Source organism: Canis lupus, chromosome X (assembly GCF_048164855.1).
Source record: "Canis lupus baileyi chromosome X, mCanLup2.hap1, whole genome shotgun sequence".
In the NCBI taxonomy this organism is placed as follows: Eukaryota; Metazoa; Chordata; class Mammalia; order Carnivora; family Canidae; genus Canis; species Canis lupus.
In genome coordinates this window covers 42646216-42667377 of record NC_132876.1, presented here as the reverse complement: position 1 = coordinate 42667377, position 21162 = coordinate 42646216, and the positions used below count along the sequence as shown (strand labels likewise).

The 21162-nt window shown below is 37.7% G+C and overlaps 1 protein-coding gene across 6 annotated transcripts in view; it reads left to right on the top strand.

Annotated features, from left to right (window-relative positions):
* LOC140627229 (NACHT, LRR and PYD domains-containing protein 12-like) overlaps nucleotides 1-21162 on the top strand; it is a 41666-nt gene that overhangs the window by 3430 nt on the left and 17074 nt on the right. For 4 of the 6 annotated variants that reach the window (XM_072815290.1, XM_072815289.1, XM_072815291.1 and 1 more), the window contains exons 2-5: nucleotides 11448-11535; nucleotides 12681-12725; nucleotides 15111-16770; nucleotides 19253-19342. In XM_072815290.1, coding sequence (XP_072671391.1) covers nucleotides 11466-11535; nucleotides 12681-12725; nucleotides 15111-16770; nucleotides 19253-19342 — 1865 coding nt within the window. In that variant the 5' untranslated portion in view covers nucleotides 11448-11465. The remainder of the gene's footprint in view (nucleotides 1-11447; nucleotides 11536-12680; nucleotides 12726-15110; nucleotides 16771-19252; nucleotides 19343-21162) is intronic. The other 2 variants (XM_072815293.1, XM_072815288.1) reach the window with 1 other exon arrangement.

The window sequence follows — 21162 nt, the reverse complement described above, 5'->3', positions numbered from 1 at the left end:
TACATGTATACTTTTATTGTATTTGTATACAATATAGTTATATATATAAAATAGCAACTGGCTTTTTCTACTTAATGTGTCTGACTCTTTCCATGTATTTATTTTTTTTAAGTTTTTATTTGAGACAGAGAGAACAAGCTGGGGGAGAAGCAGAGGGAGAGGGGAAAGCAGACTTCCCTCTGAGCAGGGAGCCTGATGTGGGGCTCGATCCTAGGACCCTGGAATCATGACTTGAGCCAAAGGCAGCCACTTAACCGACTGAGCCACTCAGGCACCCCTCATGTCTTTATTTTTAAATTATTCAATAATAAATATATATTATTTATATTATATATATTATTCATGGTAAAAGATCAGAACAATATAGAGTCTACGGTATCTTTTCCATGCATTTATATTAAAAATAAGTACTTATATGGAATTTTTTACATAACTGGACTCATTCATATTGTTATGCTGATTTTAAATTTCTTATTTTTGTACTTAATTCACATTTGACATGTGAATATATACATTTTTCTTTCAAAGGAATAGAACGTTAAAGGGAGGGCTAAAACCTCTGTCATAATTGATTTCCTCCCTGCCTCTCCTCTACTCACTGTTTGTTTAGCTTATCTTCTCTTAAACCTTTTTCTATTCATTTGCAAACGTTCTCTCTCTCTCCCTTCCCCTTCCTCTCTCTCTCTTTCATGTACACAGAATATACAGTATTACTTAGTGTTATTAAAAGATATAAATTGGGCAGCCCTGGTGGCTCAGCAATTTAGCACTGCCATCAGCCCAGGGCGTGATCCTGGAGACACGAGATTGATTCCCACCTTGGGCTCCCTGCATGGAGCCTGCTTCCCTCTGCCTCTCTCTCTCTCTCTCTCTCTCTCTCTCTCTCTCTCTCTCTCTCTCTCTGTGTGTCTCTCATGAATAAATAAATAAAATCTTAAAAAAATAAATAAAAGATATAAATTGTATCATGCTTCTATGTATTGCTCTGCTACTTGCTGCTTTCACTCAACATTATGTCTGAAAATTTTTCATGTTAGTACATATAAATTTAACTTGTTCTTTTTCACTGTTGCATAGTGTTCTGCAGAACAGATAGGCTACAATTTTTACAGCAATTTCCCCACTGACTCGGTTATTTACAACTTTTTGCTAATATAAAATGTGATACAATGTAAATCTTTGTACATGCCTCTCTCTTTCCTTTCTCTACTGACTTCTAAATGCTATCTTTAGTCAATACTAGATTTTTAATATGTATTAGATTTATTTCAGGATTCTCTATTTGGTTCAGCTGATCCATTTATTTATACCTGCATCATACCACATTTTTAATTTCTATAGTTTTATGTAACATGTTTGATATCTAGCATGGGAAAGAGCTTTCTTTTTTTCTTCAAATATTTTGTTATTCTTGCATGTTTACCTTTTTATATGGATATTATAGTGGGATCATCTTACCCATATAGAATCTTATTGGGATTTTTGTTGACATTGCATTGAGTTTACAGATTTAACTGGGGAGAATTTGCATCTTTATTACGTCTTCCTTTTTTATGAATAAACATGGTATGGCTCTCCATTTATTCAAATTTTTAGTTCTTTAGTAATGTTTTATGATTTTCTCCATAAATGTCTTGAACATATCTTGTTTGGATCATTTCTAGCGCCCAACCGCTGAGCCACCCAGGCGTCCCTCTAGATACTTTATAGTTTTTGTTACTACTATTAACAGGATTTTTTTCTTTCATTTTATAATTATTATAGGTGTATAAGAAAACTATTGAGTTTTGTGTGAAATCATGTGTGTCCAGCAAATTTACTTAATTCTATTTTATTTCTAATAGTTTGTTAATTGATTCTATTGGATTTTCTAGTTAGGCATACAGATTATGTGCAAATATTGATAGTTTTGTCTCTTTGTCTTCAACCTGTATTCTATGTGCATTGTTTTTGCCTGAATGCATTGGCTAGGACCCTGTATAAGATTGAATAGTAGCAATGATATCAGACATCCTTATCTTATCCTTCCCTTTAATAGGAGTGCTTCTAAGTGAAATAAATCAGAGAAAGACAAATACCGTATGATCTCAGTTATATGTGGAATTTAAGAAAGAACACAGATGAACATATGGGAAGGGTGAAAATTAAAAAAGGAAAGAGGGAAACAAACCATAAGTGACTTAACGACAGAGCAAACTGAGGGTTGATTGAGGGAGGAGATAGAGGGGGAAAGGGCTTAGATAGGTGATGCGTATTAATGAGGGCACTTGTGATGAGCCCTGGATGTTGTATGTAAGTGGTGAATCACTGAATTCTACTCCAGAAACCAATATTGCATTGTATGTTAACTAACAAAGTTTAAGTTTAAAAAAATAGGAATGCTTCTAAAATGCTTATGGTGGGTTTTTGGCAATTGCTCTTTATTAACTACATTTTCTTTATGGCTTACTTTTTGGGGGCTTATTTTTTAAAAGAAAGAATGGATATGAAAGTTTGTCATTTGCTTTTTTACCTGTAAGGTGGACATTTAGGTTTTTCTCCTTTAAATTGTTAAAGCATTGAATTGAATTGCATTGATAGTGTTTTAAAAACTTTCAGTTACGGGGACATCTGGGTGGCTCAGTGGTTGAGCATCTGACTTTGGCTCAGGGCATGACCCCGAGGCCCTGGGATCAAGTCCTATATTGGGCACCTCACAGGGAGCCTGCTTCTCTCTGTACCTGTGTCTCTGCCTCTCTCTGTGTGTGTCTCTCTCATGAATAAATAAAAATTTTTTAAAAACTTTCAGTTATGAAAATTTCCAAACATAAATAACAGTAGAGAACAAAATAAACCCCATGTACCCATAATTCAACTTCAGTAGCAACATTTGTCCTACTTGGTTCAGCTATCCCCACCCCCCTTTTCTACTGGGATGTTTTAGGCTAATCATGAATGTTATCTGACTTCATTCCTAAATATTTCAGTGTGCATCACAAAAAATTATAGCACAAACAAATCTTCTCGTACAATCATAATGCCATTATCACACTAAAACCCAACACCCATACAAATTTTCCCGATTGTCTAAAATATATTTTTATCCTTGGGGTTTGTTCCAGTCAGGATCCAACCAAGGTTAACTTGTTGTACTAAGTTTCCTAGCAACTAACTTGTTGCATAAGTTTCTTTCAAGTTTTTAAAAAAGCTAAGACAGAGCAATACCTCCTCTTTTTTATTTTCATGCCATTGGTTTGTTGAAGATACTTCCAGTTGTCCTGTAGACTCTCTCACAACATGGATTTGACTAATTACTTCCTTGAAGTGCTCTTTTATTTATTTTTATATTGCCTATATTCCTTGTTTACTGGAAGTTAGAGCTAAACACTTTTTTTTGTTTTTTGTTTTTTTGTTTTTTTAGAGCTAAACACTTGATTAGAGTCTTTATTATTATTTGGTGAGACTGTCTCATAGTTGATACTGTGTACTTCCTTTTACAGAGTTTTCTCGTCTTTTAGTAATACTGAAAGAGAATAGAAATGATGATAGTCTTATCCCTTCAGTGTAATATTCTCCATCATCTTTTCACCTAATGGCTTTACCATCCATTTGGTTAACTGTTATCTGAAACAGTTATTTTGTTAAGGATTTCAAAGTAACGATTCTATCATTCTTTCAGCATTTGTTGGCTAGCATACCACTCTTTAAGAACTATCCCTCATCTACTATGGCTATTTGGTAAGCCTAAAATACAGGTCCTATAGGAAAGACAGGATAAATGCTTAACTCTTTCCCTGTAATTGTTAATTTTCCAAGTAAGGAGTTGGTGCCCTGTTGCCCATTAACAGACGTGTAAATGTAAAATATCCCTTTTTTCCTAGGATTAATGTATGATTAATGATGTATCTTTTTAAATATACTATAGAATTTGAGGGACTAATTTAGCAGTTTTGTATCTGTCTTCACAAAGGAGATGTAGCATTGATCCTCCACCTGGGGCTGAAGCACCCCTCTAGCAGGCATTTGGAAATGTTTGGAAGTCCTTTAGTTGTCAGTATGTGTGTGGGGGGGGTGGGGGGGGGATCCTACTGGTATTTAGTAGATGAGGACCAGGAATGCTAAAGGAAGAATTGTCCTACCAAAAATGCCATTTGCACACCTGTAAAAAGAAATGATGGCCTATAGTTTTCCTGTGCTTGTTTGATTTTGATATTAAGGTTATGCATTTTTTTATATCTAAGTTCATAAGTGAGATGGGTCTATAATTTCTTTCCTTTTAGTAGTCAATTTTGATATGAAGGTGATATTAGCCTTATGACTGTATGGTGTCATTTCCATTCTATTACTTTGCTATGGAAAATTTATATAAAGTTTGATTAATCTGTTCCTAAACAACTGGTCAAACTCTCCCACAAAGGTTTTTGGGATGGTGACTTTTGAAGTAGATTATTATCATTTCACATCTTCTATGATTAATTGGTCTATTTAAGTTTTTTATTTCTTAAGCCAACTTTAGTTATTTATTTTCTTGGGAAATATCCATATCACCTAGCTTTAAGTTGTTGGTATAAAAGTTATACATAGAAAAAACATAGGACATAGTACTTCTAAAAAGTAATTTTCTGATCATTTTTAAATCTCCATTTTTGTAACTTGGCTCCCTTTTATTTAATTTGTGCCTTCTTTTTGAAATAATACTTGCTAAAAGATTGTCCATTTTATTAGTCTTATTTATTATTTTTTTAATTTTTAAAAATATTTTTATTTATTTGAGAGAGAGAGAGCATAAGTGGGGGGAGGGGAGGAACAGAGGGAGAGGAAGTAGCAGACTCTCTCTGCTGAGCAGGGAGGCAGATGTGGGGCTCCTGGGATCATGACCGGAGCCTAAGGCAGACACTTAACTGACTGAGCCACCCAAGCACTCTATAGTCTTTTTTTTTTTAATTTAAATTCAATTAGCCAACATATAGTACATACTTAGTTTCAGATGTGATCTTTTTCTTTTTAAATGTTTTACTTATATGAGAGAGAGAGAGAGAGAGCGTGAGCAGGAGGAGGGGCAGAGGGAGAGGGAGAGGGACAGGCAGATTCCCCACAGAGGGCAGAGCCAGACACGGGGCTCCATCTCAGGACCCTGAGATCATGACCTGAGCTGAAGTCAGGACTTAACTGACTGAGCCCAGGGACGCAGGAGCCCCTTCATTAGTCTTTTCAAAGAACTAGCATTTCCTTTTATTGATCTACTCTATTCTTATTGTTTGCTTTCTATTCCAGTAATTATTGATTTTTAACTGAGATATAATTAGCATACATTATATTAATTTCAGGTGTATAACATAATGATTCAATATTTGTGTATATTGTGAAATGATCACCACAGCAAGTCTAGTTAATACCTATCACCAAAAATAATAATACCTATCACCATACAGAATTGTTTTTCTTATGATGAGAACTTTTAAGATCTACTCTCTTAATAATTTTCATATATGCAATTCAGTATTATTAACTATAGTCACCATGCTATGCATTACATCCCCATGACTTATTTATTTTATAACTGGAAGTTGGTACCTTTTGACTCCCTTCACTCATTTCACCTACCCCTTATCCACTGCCTCTAGCAACCACCAATCTGTCTCTGTATCTGTGGACTAGTTTTTTGTTTTGTGTTATATTCCACATATAAGTGAGATCATATAGTTTTTGTCTTTCTCTGTCTGACTTACTTAACTTAGCATAATGCCCTCAAGGTCTATCCATGTTGCTGAAAATGGCAGGTGTTTGTTTGCAGGGAGAGAAGGAAGATAGAGGCAGACTACCTCAGATTGGTAGGTGGCAGGTTTAATAAGCAAGGAAGCTTATGTGTGAGGCTTGTCTTGGGCAGCTGCAAGAGGAGTAGATCTTCACACTTGCCCACCAGAATCTTAAGTTTATATAGAGGCCTCAAGGGGTTTTAGTCATGTATACCATCTAGATGGGCTCAACAACACTTTACTCTCTCTCAAGACTATGTCCTTGGAACAGCTTCTGAGAGTGGGGAAGGCAAATGGAATGCACATTCTAAGGATGGGGGAGGGAGTAAGGAGGTCACATCCTCTTGATGACTTCCTGCAACAGCAAGATTTCTTTTTTATGGCTGAATAATATTCCATTATCTATCTCCTTTAGCATGCATAGTGAAATACAAGAATCATGTGTTTTATTGGATGAGTTTTGATAACTGGCATAACCAAAACCTCTATCAAGATACAGAACATTTCTGTCATATCAAAGAATTCCTCTTTTGCAGTTAATCCTCATCTCCTCTTCCTCACCAGAAGTAGTCACTATTCTGATTTATTGTGATAGATTAGTTTTGCACATTTTAGAAATTCGTATAAATGGGATTACACAAAACATACTCTTTTGTGTAAAGCTCTCTCTGCATGGTTCATTCACATTGTTGCTTGTATCAATACTTCATTCCTTTTTATTATTGAATAACGCTATTGTATGGATAGATCACAGTTTGCTTATACATTCTTATGTTGATGGATACCTGGGCTGTTTCTAGTATGGGCTATTGTGAATAAAACTGCTGTAGACATTCTTGTGTAATTATTTTGTGAAAAAATGTATATATATTGCAGTGGGGAGTGGTAAATATCTAGGAATGAAATTTATGGGTCATAGAATAGGTGTATGTTTTGTTTTATGTGAAACTGCTATATCTTTGTATCATTTTTCTCTCCCACCAACATCCTTATAAGCATTTGGCAGGGTCTATTTTATTAATATTAACCATTCTGGTGGGTATGAAGTGGAACCTCACTGTAGTTTTTATTTGCATTTCCTTAATAACTAATGACGTTGAGCATCTTTTCATGTGCTATTATTGGCCATTTGTATATCTTCCTTTGTGAAAGGTTTATTCAAATATTTTGCTCATTTTCTTTTTTTCTCTCAATTCCTAGCAAACACTAAATGTAATTTCTATGACTATGAATAATATTTCGTTGTGAGTATATACCACATTTTGCTTATTAATTCATCAGCTGATGGACAATAGGGTTGTTTCCACATTTCTGCTATTGAGTATAGTGCTGCTATGAATATCCTTGTGCAAATTTTTGTGTTAAATACCTGTTTTCAGTTCTTTTGGATATATATGTGGGAGTGGAATTGCCAGGTAATATGTTATTTGTATGTTTAACTTATTGAGGTACTGCCAAATGTTTCCACAGTGGCTGCACCATTTTATATTCCCATGAGCAATATATGAGGGTTCCAGTTTCTCCATATCCTTACCATTTTCCATTTTTAAAATTATAGCCATACTAGTGAATGTGAAGTGAATTTATTACTCAGTTATAAATAGGAATGAAGTGTGGATACATTGCTATAACATGGATGAACCTTGAAAACATTATGCTAAGTGAAAAAAGCCAGATAAAAGACACCATTATTGTACTATTCTATTTATATGAAACATCCAGAATAGGCAAATCCTTAGAGATAGGAAGTAGAATTGTGGTTTCTAAAGAATGTGGGGTGGGGAGAATGGGCAGTGTTTGCTTAATGGGCACAGTGTCTTTTTGGGGGTGATAAAACTGTTCTGGAATTAGATAGTGATGGTTGTAAAACTTTGTGAAGACACTACAAATCATTGAATTGTATACTTTAAAAGGGTGAATTTTATGATATGTGAATTAAATACCAATTTTTAAAAGTACAGTCTCATTTTAGCCCTGGAGGTGAGATTTGATGTTAAATTTGTAGCAGTTCTTTCCTATTTTTAGCAACATGGATACCATGTAGAGTCACCATGAAAAGTTGTAGTTTGTTGACTGAAAAGGCATAGGGCCAAGCATCTGAGTAGGGACTGAAATTAGCGCATATTCTGCTGTCTAACTTGTGTTCCTAGCTTGGTGCTGCTCCAGCCCAGAGAAGGAAACACCATTTTACCATTTTGTAATTCAGCCGCCCAGAGGAGACATCTTACTTTGATTTGTCTCCTTGGAGAGGGCATCTTGTACTACTTTGCATTAAAGATGCGATATGTTCTAGTGGAGATCCTAGTACAATAGACACTGCTTTGCTATCCTGGAATTTGAGCCATCTCACAGCCTTTTACTCAGCCTAATAACCAGTTATAAAATATCCCCATAATTCCCCAAAGGTCTGTTGACTGTAACTCACTTTCTGGTACAATTTCTATGTCAGGATTTTTTAGCCACAGGCAATAGAACTTGGTTCTGAGTAACTTAAGCAAAGATAGGAATTTGGGGAAGACTACTGGAGTTGATCAAAACCAAAGGAAATGCTGAAAAACAAAGCCTCAAGGAGGTCCAGAACTAAGAAAGCTTGGAGCATTTGGGTGGCAGAACTTCAGGACTTGTAAGTCTCCACTCAGGCTTTTAAATTCAGGCAAAGAGAATCTGATTATACCACTAAGAGGGATAGAGTTTCTCATTAGAACACAGATCAGTGAAAGAATGCTGGAGGAACCAAATAAAAGCTATGAAAGGAAATAAAAAGACAGATGTCAACATCTAAGTGGGGGTGGTGGTGTTGTGTTGAAGAAGCCTTCAGATGTATGAACATAGATTGCAGAGTAGAAGGCTACTGCGATAAAGAATTAGAGGTTGTAAGGACGATTGAAATAATGAACATGATTGAAATTTCCCAGGAAGAGAGTAAATGACCAATGCCATCCCTTCAGCATCATTACCTGAGGGCAAGAACACTTCTTGGAGCAATTTGTAACTGGAGGATTGTTTCTATGTTTTGGAGGACATGATATTCCTAGTAATTGGGGAAAAAATCCAGGGCATAGGACTATAGCTCTATGCTGGGAACATTCCATCTCGTAAGAATGAAGTTGTTATGTGGAGATCTTAAAGGAATGTAACTTCTGTCAGTTATAATAAATGCCAGCTTATTTTCCCTCTTATATTGTACTTGGTCATGTGCTAAATGTTTTATGTATGTTGCCTTATTTAATCCTCACAACACATTAATGAAGTTATTATTATCACCATATTTTATAGATGGGTTACTGTAGTCTCAGAGTTTAAGCAATTTATTCAACATATTGCTAGAAAGCAGTGGAAATGGAGTTTAAGGTCTACATGAGTTCAAAGTAATTTCTATTCCATATCAAATGATACAGCAATGCCAATATTAGCTATAGTTTAGGATTATTGAGCCTCTGCTGCATACCGTGTAATGTACTGGAGACCTTATATGCATTATCTCATTTAATGCTCATAATAACCTTATAAGGAGGGTGCCTGGGTGGCTCAGTTGGTTAAGCGCCTGCCTTCAGCTCAAATCATGATCTCAGGATCCTGGGATCGAGCCCCCTATTGGGCGCCCCATTCAATGGGGAGTCTGCTTCTCCCTCTCCCCCTGTCTCTCCCCCTGCTCGTGCTCTTTCTCTATCAAATAAGTAAATAAAAATCTTTAAAAAAATAACCTTATAAGGAAAGTACTATTGTTATTCCTATTTAACAGTTGCAGAATCTGAGGCTTAGAGATATTAATTCAATAGTTGTCACATCATAAGTGGTAGTCAGAGCTTGAACACTTCTATTTGATTCCAAAGCCTGTGTGCTTTACCAATAAACTCTCCTCTATCAAAAATAACTGAATCTAGAATCGTGGCTCTCTTCCCTGACTGTGTATTAGAATCACCTGGGGAGCTTTGAAAAAAAAAGTCAATACCAAATCTCATCATCAAAAATTCTGATTTAATTTATCAGGAATGCAGACTTGGCCTTGGATTTTTTTTAAAAAACGCTTTTATTCATTCATCCCAATTTTTTCAATAAGCATATGTTTATCTTTAAAAGATTTTTGAATTTTTATTTATCTATTTAAAAGAGAGAGAGAGAACAAGCAGCGGGGAGAGGGAGAAGCAGGTTCCCTATTCAGCAGGAGGCCTGACGTGGGACTCAATCTCAAGACCCTGGGATCATGACCTGAGCCAAAGGCAGATGCGTTACCAGCTGAGCCACCCAGGTGCTCCTGTTCAATGAATATTTAATGTCTTCTTTATGCTAAATACTTTCTAGGTATTTACTTCCTAGCAGGATGTATCAGTTAGGTATTGTCACAATGATACGTAACACAACGATAAAATCTTAGTGGCATGAAAAACTAAGAACTTATTAAGTACTTATTCTCACATTTCTGGAGCCTAGCCAGGATTCAAGCTGATTAAGCAGAGCTTTGTTGGGCAACTCTGATTTAGGTTGGGATGACAACTTTTCGTGCTTCAGGACTGAGTAAACTGGTATGGCTCTGTTTCATGCATTTCTCCTTAGACCAGTGGACTAGTTGGCACTTGTGTCTCTCATGGCTCATCTCATGCCAGTGGGAGAATTGCAAGAGGGAGCATGTCCAACTGTGCAAGCATATTTCAAGCCCCTGCTTAAGTTACATCTGTGTGTACTTTATTAGCCAAAGCAAGTCTCAAGGCTGAGCGCAAACACAAGAGCTGGGAAAATAAGCCTCACTTCTGCTGTGTAGACTTGCAAAGTTCATGGCAAAGGTTGAGAATTGGGGCCAATACTTCAATTTAGGTGGGAAAGAATGAAAATGAATTATAAGCATTATACATAAGAAAATTATCAAGTGTGTTATAAAGTGATAAGTAATATTGCAAAAAAAATTATGGAGGGTGGTATGAAGGTAATTTTAATGTGCAGCTAGGACTGAGAACCACTGATCTTACAATGTTCAACCTGGAGAGAAACCTGGGCAAACATTCCCTCAGCCATTGTGAAAATGATAAAACAGACCCAGAAAGAATTTTACTCAAGGTCATATGTCCATTGTTCTAGAAATGGAACTAGGGCCTATATCTCCTAATACTATAGATTGTTTCTCTCATACCACAGTATTCCAATCTAAGGTCTTAGAATTCTTCTAGAATTCTTCTATCATTGTGAAAATGATAAAACAGATCCAGAAAGAATTTTACTCAAGGTCCATAGGTCTATAGTTATAGAAATGGAACTAGGGCCTATATCTCCTAATACTATAGATTGTTTCTCTTATACCACAGTATTCCAATCTAAGGTCTTAGAATTCTTCCTTTATTAATGGCACCAAAAATATGTTGTGGAAAGACACAGTCATTCTTTTTTATCTTGACCCTAGACATTAGAGGTGTTTTCTCTAAATCCTGTGCTTCTCTTAGTAACCCAATTCAGAGCCCAATTTCACATTTCCCATATTTGTACTGTTCAAAAGTTTACAGACATTCTACCTTCTTTTAGTTTTTCTCCTCTTCAAGTTAAAGACTGTTGGTTTTGATCTTTCTTCATGTGATCCCGTAGTCCCACCCTAGCAAATCTACTTGATTATTGGGCCTTCTCTCTTCCCTAACTCTATAGTGCCTGGAGTAGTCTTTCTTGAGTTCCTTTTTACTTTGAGCTTCCACTAGGCCTTTCAGTCATCATTTCTGTTTTGGATTACAGTCTTCTTGATTTGCCAGGATGACCAGTCAAAAGAAAAGAAAAGATATGGAACCTGCCTGTACTTGGAGTTTATTATCTGAACAGAAAGGTGAGTAACTGAATGAGGTAAGAGATGGTATAATATAGATAATCCTGTTCATTCTTTTTCTCCTACTTCTCCTCGTGGACTTTGGGATTTTTGGGGGGAATCTTTAACATTGTGTTGCAGTGTATAGGTTTGTGTATATTGAGATGCTACATGGATACAGTATTTACCCATTAATAATCTCTTAAAAATGTCTCCACAATTTTTGTGTTTTCCAAAATGAGGAAAAAGAAAAGAGAAGAAGCAACTGTGGTTTCTACTGTTTTCCATGATCCCAAAAGCATTTATAATCTTAAAAGACTCAAGTCTCTCCCTTTACTGTAACCACAGATTTTCACAGGAGGCAGCACAAAAGAGCAAAGAGTGAAGATTGCTGGAGTCCTTCCCCTTGTGGCTGATTCCTGAGCTCCAAGAAATATTTAGTTATGGGGAATAGAAACTGATTATCATCAGCAGACCACTCACTTGCCTGCCCATTTCTGTGACATTGTTATATCTACCTCTCCAGACTCTGCTTCCTCCCATCCACATTTTCATACCTTCTCCCAAGTATAAGTCCCACTCTTGCTTTTAAAGGTGTGCATGTACTAAAAAGCTATAGGAATGTGGAGGCTGTGTGTGTGTGTGTGTGTGTGTGTGTGTGTATGCATGCATGCACATGTGCCTATATTTGTGTATTTCTATCTATATATCTATATATGTGTTTGGGTTGAATGTGTATATGTATTCAAATCTTAAATCATTGTATATATGTTACACTAACATCAGCAGTGCCTTATTTCTCACTAATAAATTAAGCTCAAAACAATCTCCAACAGAAGCAATAGGCTAATGCTCAATGGAAAGCAAAATACCAGAAATAGTCACTTCAAATAATGTGTGCTGCTTTAAGTTAATGCCTAAAATTTTCCTTACAGAGCATAAAAATGTAAATGTTTATACCCTAAATATATGTGTGTGAAGGTCTCAGTTAAAAAATAATTTTGTGGGTGAGTTAGAATAGATGTGAGGTGACTTTCTTCCTTGTATTTCTGTCTGGGGGAACAGCAGGAATGGCTGAAACAATGTGGCTAAATTTCTGTATATTTCGTGTTTTAATTGGAAGGTGTATTTGTGCTTCTCTTAATCTCAACTCTTTCCTCCCACAGCTGCTTCAAATTCTCAGTCTCCATCTTCATGGAAAGAATTCAGAGGTAGATGTCTTCTCTCTTTTACTTTTGTTTTGTTTTGTTTTGTGAAAAGTGCCTCCTAAAAACCTGGCTTCTCATCCACATTCCACTCCCATTTCTTCCCCCATATTCATTAGACAGTAACCATTGATTTTTTGGAGGGGGTAATATCTATGAAGCTCTAAATTGCCATAACATATAGACTTTTATAACATATAGAATACATATTTGAATACTAGGAGGACCACTGATGGTCGTCAGGTACCAGATGTACAGAGCTTTTTTTTTGTTTTTTTTTTGTTTTTTTTTTTTTTTGTACAGAGCTTTATGGCTAGAACAGACCTGTCTGTTTTAGGAGTGATCTAAATTGAGGCCAGCAAATTACAGCCAGTGGGCCAAATCAAACTAGGGACCTGTTTTTGTAAATAAAGTTTTATTAGAAGCAGCCATGCCCGCTCATTTACATATTGTGTATGGCTACCTTCAAGCTTAGATGGCAGAGTTGAATAACTGCAACAGAGACCCAAAAGCCTAAACTCCAGAATTTTACAGAGGAAGTTTGCCAACACTTATCTAGATTAGGATTTCTCACGCAGTTCTACAGAGCACCGTTGTCCAGGCGGTGATAACTTTGCTTGTAGGAAGGGGTTCTATAGTCATTTGAGACCAGAAATGCTGGATTAAACCAAGTTAATTAGCCTATTTATTTATTTTTACTGTAGGCCATTTCAGATCCTTTGATATGCTAACATGCATTGAGAAACTCTAAAAGGAGATAAAGGGTGCATTCCCCTTAACTTATTTGACCACTGGACATCTTTCCCACAGCTTTTTAAATATCTTGCAAAATAGTGTTCCAAGGAACGCTTATTTGGGAAATGCTAGCTTAGACATTCACTTAACAGAAGTTTGAACTTGATAACTGACTCCTTGGATTATTTTTTCTAGTTGCAGAAAGTGAAAAGCTGTATAGTATGGTATTTAAGCACACAGACCATGGCTTTAGACAAACCTTAATCTTAATTAAGTCTCTACCATTGGACAAGTTATCTAATGTAATAATCAGGACTGGCTACATAATTGATGGGATGTGGTGTAAAATGAAAAGGCAGGACCCCTTATTCAAAAGTATTAAGAATTTCAAGATAGCAACAGCAGAACATTATACCAATGGGTCCTTCCGAGCATAAGACATGTGCAGATTGTACACCCATGAACACATAAGCCTGGTTATAAATTTCAATTTCCTCAGCTATAAAATGTGGATAATACCTACTTCTGGGATTATGCTAAGTATTAAATCAGAAATGCATATAAAGAGCTAGTAAAGTATCTGGCACAGAGTGGGAGTAACAAATGACTTGTTTTTAATTCAAAAGCATTTATAGCTATATGCAATAATTATTGAGTGTCTACTATATGCCAGGCACCATGCTAGGTACTTAACGTATTATGGTGAAGAATACAAATAAGGTCCTTATCTTCATGTAGATTATTGTTTAGTGGGAAAGCAGATAATGAAAAAATAAATAGGACAACTATAAATTGTGATAAGAGCTGTAAAGAGGAGACAGAGTGAGGGGAAAGGCAATAATAGAGAGGACATGATTTTAAATTGAGTGGTCAGGCAAATCCTTTTCTAGGAAGTAATGTTTAAGTTGAAATCTGAAGGATGAGAAGAAGCTCTCCATGAGAAGAGCAGGAAGAGTGTTCCAGGCAGAGAGAATAGCTAGTGGAAAGGCCCTGAAGTGAGAAATAACATAGCATTTGTGAGAAACTGAAACCAGGCTAATGTGGCTTGAGCCTAGGGACTGAGAAGGAGAGTGATTCATGGTATACCTTGTAAGATAAGATAAGAGTTTGAGATTTCATATGAAGTGCAATGAAAAGCTCTTGAAAGGTTTTGGGCATGGCAGTCACATGATATAATTGGTATTTTTAGAAGATCATATTGGCTTCTGTGTGAAGGGGAGCCATAGATAAGCTAGAGTAGATGAGTAGGAGGCTATTTTAGCAGTCCAGGAAAGACTTGATAGTGCCCTGTACTTGGGTGGTATTTGAGGATGTAATGATAAATGAAAGGATTGGAGGCTTATTTTGGAGGTATATCTAATAGGCCTTACTAATTGATTGGATTTGGAGGATTCAAGAGAAGGAAAAGAAATAAAGAATGACTCTTAACATTTTTCTGAGCCACTTGGTGGCACCATTTAACTGAGATGAGATGCCTGGGGAGGATTTTTTTTGGGGGTGGGGGTGGACACCCATGTAGAAATCAACAGCTCAGCTTTAGACATGTAAAATTGGAGGACCTATTAAGATGTCCCAAGTGGAGAGGGTGGTATGAGTTATAGCTGTTTGTGTTGTCTAGGATTCTGTGATTACTAACTCTTGGTGTCACCTCATTAGATTACCAGGAAATGTTTAGAAAACATCTAAAAGAAAAATACCTAAACATAGGAGCCCATAAATGTTATCACCATGGCAAACATATAGAGTCACGACTGCTTGTTGTAAAAGAACATGGTATATCAGAAAAGACACCGTGTGGGATTCCTCAACAAGATAATTTTATTGATATGGAACACGTATTTGATCCTGATGAAGAGGGCTCCAGCTCATCCCAAACTGTGGTGCTTCAGGGATGTGCGGGGATTGGAAAAACAGCTGTAGTGCACAAGTTCATGTATGACTGGGCAGCAGGAATGGTTACTCCAGGCAGGTTTGACTATCTCATCTATGTAAACTGCAGAGAAATAAACAGTATTGCTAACCTTAGTGCCGCTGACCTGATCACTAACACTTTCCAAGATATAGATGGACCAATCCTGGACGTTATTCCTATGTATCCAGAGAAGCTTCTGTTCATTCTTGATGGATTTCCTGAGCTTCAGTGCCCTGTAGATAACCAGGAAGAGGATCTTAGTGCTAATCCCCAGGAGAAGAAGCCAGTAGAGACCCTCTTATGTAGTTTTGTGAGGAAAAAACTGTTCCCTGAATCTTCCCTGCTGATAACTGCCCGGCCTACAACCATGAAGAAGCTCCACTCTCTGTTAAAACAACATATCCAGGCAGAGATTGTATGGTTTACAGATGCTGAAAAGAGAGCATATTTCTTGAGTCAGTTTTCAGGTGCTACTGTAGCAATGAAGGTCTTTTATGAGCTGCAACAAAATGAAAGCCTTGACATTATGTCGTCTCTTCCCATCATCTCCTGGATGATCTGCAGGGTCCTGCAGTCACAGGGAGATGGCGACAGGACTCTTATGAGGTCACTTCAGACCGTGACTGATGTGTATCTGTTTTACTTCTCCAAGTGCCTTAAAACCCTTACAGGCATCTCAGTGTGGAAGGGACAGAGTTGCCTGTGGGGCCTTTGCTCTTTGGCTGCAGATGGACTGCAGAACCAGCAGGTCCTATTTGAAGTCAGTGACCTCAGGAGACATGGGATAGGAATATATGATATGAATTGCACTTTTCTAAATCACTTTTTGAAAAAAGTTAAAGGAAGTGCCAGTGTCTACACTTTCCTTCACTTCAGTTTCCAAGAGTTCTTGACTGCTGTGTTCTATGTCCTGAAGAATGATAGCAACTGGATGTTTTTTGGTCAAGTGGGAAAAACGTGGCAAGAAATATTCCAACAATATGGAAAAGGGTTTTCATCACTAACGATACAGTTCTTATTTGGCCTCTTACATAAAGGAAAGGGAAAGGCTGTGGAAACTATTTTTGGAAGAAAAATCTCTCCAGGACTTCGAGAAGAGTTATTGAAGTGGACTGAGAAAGAAATAAAGGATAAATCTTCTAGGTTACAGATTGAGCCAATGGACTTGTTTCATTGTTTGTATGAGATTCAGGAAGAGGAATATACAAAAGGGATAATTGATGATTTACAGTCAATTATATTGCTTCAACCTACCTATACAAAAATGGACATTCTGGCTATGTCATTCTGTGTAAAAAGCAGTCACAATCACCTGTCAGTGTCCCTGAAATGTCAGCACCTACTTGGATTTGAGGAGGAAGAGCGAGCCTCTGCATTCATACCACCAGCTTCGGCACTTAATCAGTGAGTATATTAATGTCTATTCTCCCATGTTTTGGCCTTTAGAAACAATGGGCATTCTAGTTTATTTCAAGTAGTCAGGCACATGATCATTTTTACAATTATTGATAAATCTCTGCTTTCCATATTTTATGTCAGTCAATCTAATAAGGATTTATTGAATATCGGTCACATACTGAATGCTAGCCTAAGTAGACAATGAGGAAAGTTAACATTTCTGAGCACTTACTATGTGCCAGGCACTGTGCTAGCCACTATAAGTGTGTGTGTATATTAGTCTTCACTGTCACTCTGTGAATGTGCTTTATAAAGTGTTATGAGCATATAAGTCATCAAGATTATCATTGAGGACTCTGCTATTTTGGTGTTGATGACTATTCTAGAAAAGGTGGTAAGCTTAACATTGAATTGGTCATCACTCTCCTCTACACATACTTCATCACTGAGGCCTCAAAGAGCTCCAGGTTAGTGAGGGCCAGAACTGCACTCCTGTGTATATTGCTGTAAAGCTGGGGCTTTTTCTACCAGGCTTGCACCTTTACAAAGGGTTCAGAGAGGCTTAGGTAAACCACTTAAATAATACAGATTCTATATACTAAAAATAGAGTTACACTGACTTACTGACTAAAGCAGCCAAGAATATTTGTACCTGTGTTATCTAGAAAATGTCACTGGTCGTAAGTCTGTTCTCAGTACTTGGGTTAAGATGGACATTGCTGGGGTGCCTGGGTGGCTCAGTTGGTTAAGTGTCTGACTCTTGATTTCAGCTCAGGTCACCATCTCAGGGTTGTGATATGGAGCCACACATTGGGCTCTGCACTGAGTGTGGAGCCTGCTTAAGATCGTCTCTTTTCTTCTGCCCTTCCCTCCCTTGTGTGCTCTGTCTCTCAAAAAGAAAAAAAAAAGAAAAAAAGAAAAGAAAGAAAAGAAAAAATATGGACATTGCAACTCTTTTAGTTGTGGGACCAGCTGAGGGGTAGGGGACCTTAAGAAGAAGCGAGTGGGCAGAAATCTGTACTTGGGAGAGAGCTAACCCTAGTCTTTAATTTGATACTTTTATTTCCTCATTGAGAAGTAGCATAGAAGTAGAAATGGGCATGGGATATGTGTGTTTGAGGGAAGTGGGAAGGGGAAGGGAAGTGCAGCAAGAGTTATGTTCAGGACTAGAGTGGAAGGGGTAGAAGTTACATGGACTTGGAATTACCAAGGACCTTGGCTACTGTGTCTTGACAAGTTCTTGACAGCTTCAACCCAACTGTATATTGTAGAGTAAAATAATGGCCAAATACATAGAGAATTTTTAAACACTGAAAGAAACAAAAAGGGGTCCCTGGTTCATTCTGAATTTCCAGAAAATCAGCCTTAAATGAAGCCTCTGTCTTAGCCCTATTGCCTTTATGAGGGCTTAAACTTTCTTCAAAATTTAACCGAAAATATTCCTTTCATAAGCATGGTGACTGAGAGTTTACTATTGAACTTTTCTAGTTGCTTTTTTTTTTTTGTTCGAGTATAATTAATATACAGTGTTGTATCAGTTTCAGGTATACTATATGGTGATTCAATGGTTGTATCCATTTCTCATTGCTTGTCAAGAGAAGTGTACTCTTAATCCCCTTTACCTATTTCACCCATCCTCCACCCACCTCTCCTCTGGCAATCACCAATTAGTTCTCTGTATTTTGAGTCTGCTTATTTTTTTTCTTTCCTCATTTTATTTCTTAAATTAGCATATGAGTGAAATTGTGTGGCATTTGTCTTTCTGATTTCTTTCACTTAGCATAATACCCTCTACGTCCATCCACATTGTTGCAAAATGGCAAGATTTCATTCTTTTTTATGGCTAGCATTCCATTGTATATATTTGCCACATCTTCTTTATCCATCCATTGGTGGACACTTGGGCTCCTTCCATAAAAAATGTGGCTGTTGTAAATAATGCTGCTATAAACATAGGGGTGCATATATATTTTTGAATTAGTGTTTTTTTCTTTGGGTGTTCTTCAAAAAACTAAAAATAGAAGTACCATAAGAACTCTTCTAGTTTTCGGTGATTGTTAATTTTTCTATTAGTACTGGCAACCAAGCAATAGTTGTATTATAAAGATAGCTTGGGCAAGTCATTTGACTTGTCTCAGCCATCTGCAAAATGGTGATTAAAATTTCCATTATTGCATTGAGGACCAGCTAAGATGATCTGTATATGGCAAGTGCTTACGTTGGTGCCTGACACACAGTGACATAGCTTGGGCTTTGAAGTGAGACCTGAGTGCTGACTTTCCTACTATTCCTACCTATGTGACCTTAGGCAAAAACCGTAACTTTTTTTGTGCCTTAATTACCTTATCTGCAAAATGGGGTAATGCCGCTTAAGGCTTTTGGAAGAGTCAAATGAATACTAGTATGGTAAGAGAAGCCAAAATTAGCCTATTACTTAAATTTTTAATTATTTGGTTTTAAATTATTTTTGCTTTTTCATCTCTTTTAGGTCCTCACAGCTGTGCAATCTGCCAGCATCTCGGCTACAATTGCTCTGCCAAGCACTGTGTAATCCATACTGTAAAATCAAAGACCTGAAGTAAGTTGAACTTCTCTTTATAATACTCAGGTATTTGCAAGGTAGAGATGGAGCCGCTAGAAATTGCACTCCCAGCTGACCAGACCTGAAAGCAAAATAGAACTAGTGCTCAGCTTCTCCATAGCAGAACAGCAACTGAGAAGATATGCTACAAACCTAGAAGGAGTAGAGAATCAGGCACAGATCCCTGCCAGCCCCTCCAGCCTCTTCCCCTTTTGTATGTGCTATTTTTGCCATAGCGAGTAGGTGGCAGATTAAAACATCCAAAAGATTTGTGTCTGGCACACCTCCTGGACCTACCCCCTTCTCCCTGGTTGTCACTGTCGTCCTCCTTGGTTTTCTTTGTTGGGTCCTATCCCACTTAGTGCTGCTCAGTGATCTTTTTCTCTCCCACGGTGCCTCACCTCCATCTGCTGTAGTTATTTCCCAGAGTGCCATTGCTCAGAAGCTTCCCACCCGCACCGTGACTGTCATTTCTTGTTCTTTCAGGTGTCTTTCTGCTTATCAGCCCACATCAGGAGCACACAAGCAGGAGCCCCCTTGTTTCCAAATCCCTCACCACAGAGCAGTGTCTGTTCTCCTTCCCTCCTGTCTGAGGAAGAGGTGACCTTTCCAAATCTACCCAAGCCAGTAAATAACACTTTTTTGGGTATTTTTGTAAGCATTTATTTTACTTTACACAACACAGAAATATATGAAAATCTAAAAGCCCTCCACCCCACTGTCCCAAATCCCACCCCACTTTATATCCCCAGCACCTCACCTGCCGCTTACTGTCCCAACTCTGATCTTACCCTCACTAGGTAATTCCTTGTTTGCTAAATGTCTTTCCAGATATTTTTTCTATGCTTTTTCAAACATTAATCTAGAACATAAGGCACACATAAATCTATAATATACATATGCAGAGTTACAGAACTTTGGGGAGTTTTGTTTCACACACACACACAAAATTGGCTGTCATAAAAAAAATTGGCTGTCATATTTTTTTTCATTGAATAGTTCAGTGGATAATGCCTCCAATAGAATAGGCAGAGTCTATCTCCTTATATATATTATGTTTTTAGGCTTTCTTCAGCTGTTTCCTTCCCCATAGTTCAAGTTTCTCCCACATTCCAAAGAACTCTCTTTCAGCCCTGTGTCCTACCCCCACTCCTTCCCTTCATAGCCTGGAGTCCTTAGAGGGCTCCCCATAACTGCACTTTCTTGCTTCCTATTTATTCCCCAGTCCTTGTGCTTTGGCTTCTGTCCCTCCCCAGCCCAGATCTGCTCAAAGATCAAAAGTGAATACCAGACCCAGTGAACCCTTTTCACTTCCTATCTATCTTAGGCCTCCCCTGTAGCTCTGGGCATTGCTGAGGATGCTCTCCTTGCAACTTTCTCCCCTCCCCTGCCCCCATCTTCACTATCCCTAAAGACCTCCTTGCTTCCATGGTTATCAAACAGTGGCAGTTTTGCTCTCTGGTGGACAAGTAGCAATATCTGGCAACATTTTTGGTTGTTACAACTTAGGGGTAGAGAGAGTTAGGCGTCTAATGGGTAGATGCCAGGGATTCTGCCAAACATCCTGCAGTGTACTGGACAGCCCCCTGCAACAAATAATTATTCATTCTCAAGTGTCGAGAGTGATGAGGCTGGGAAACCCTGCCCTAGAAAGACGTAAAGAAGCCCAGAGATATTTCTGAAAATGCAGGTTAGGGACCTTGCCCCCAACCCTGATGATTGTCCACACCTGCCCCAATAGGAGACAGCCCAGAATCACAACCAGCTGGTGTAGAGCTATCCCAGGGCCATGACAGCTTCAGGCTCTAGACCCATAG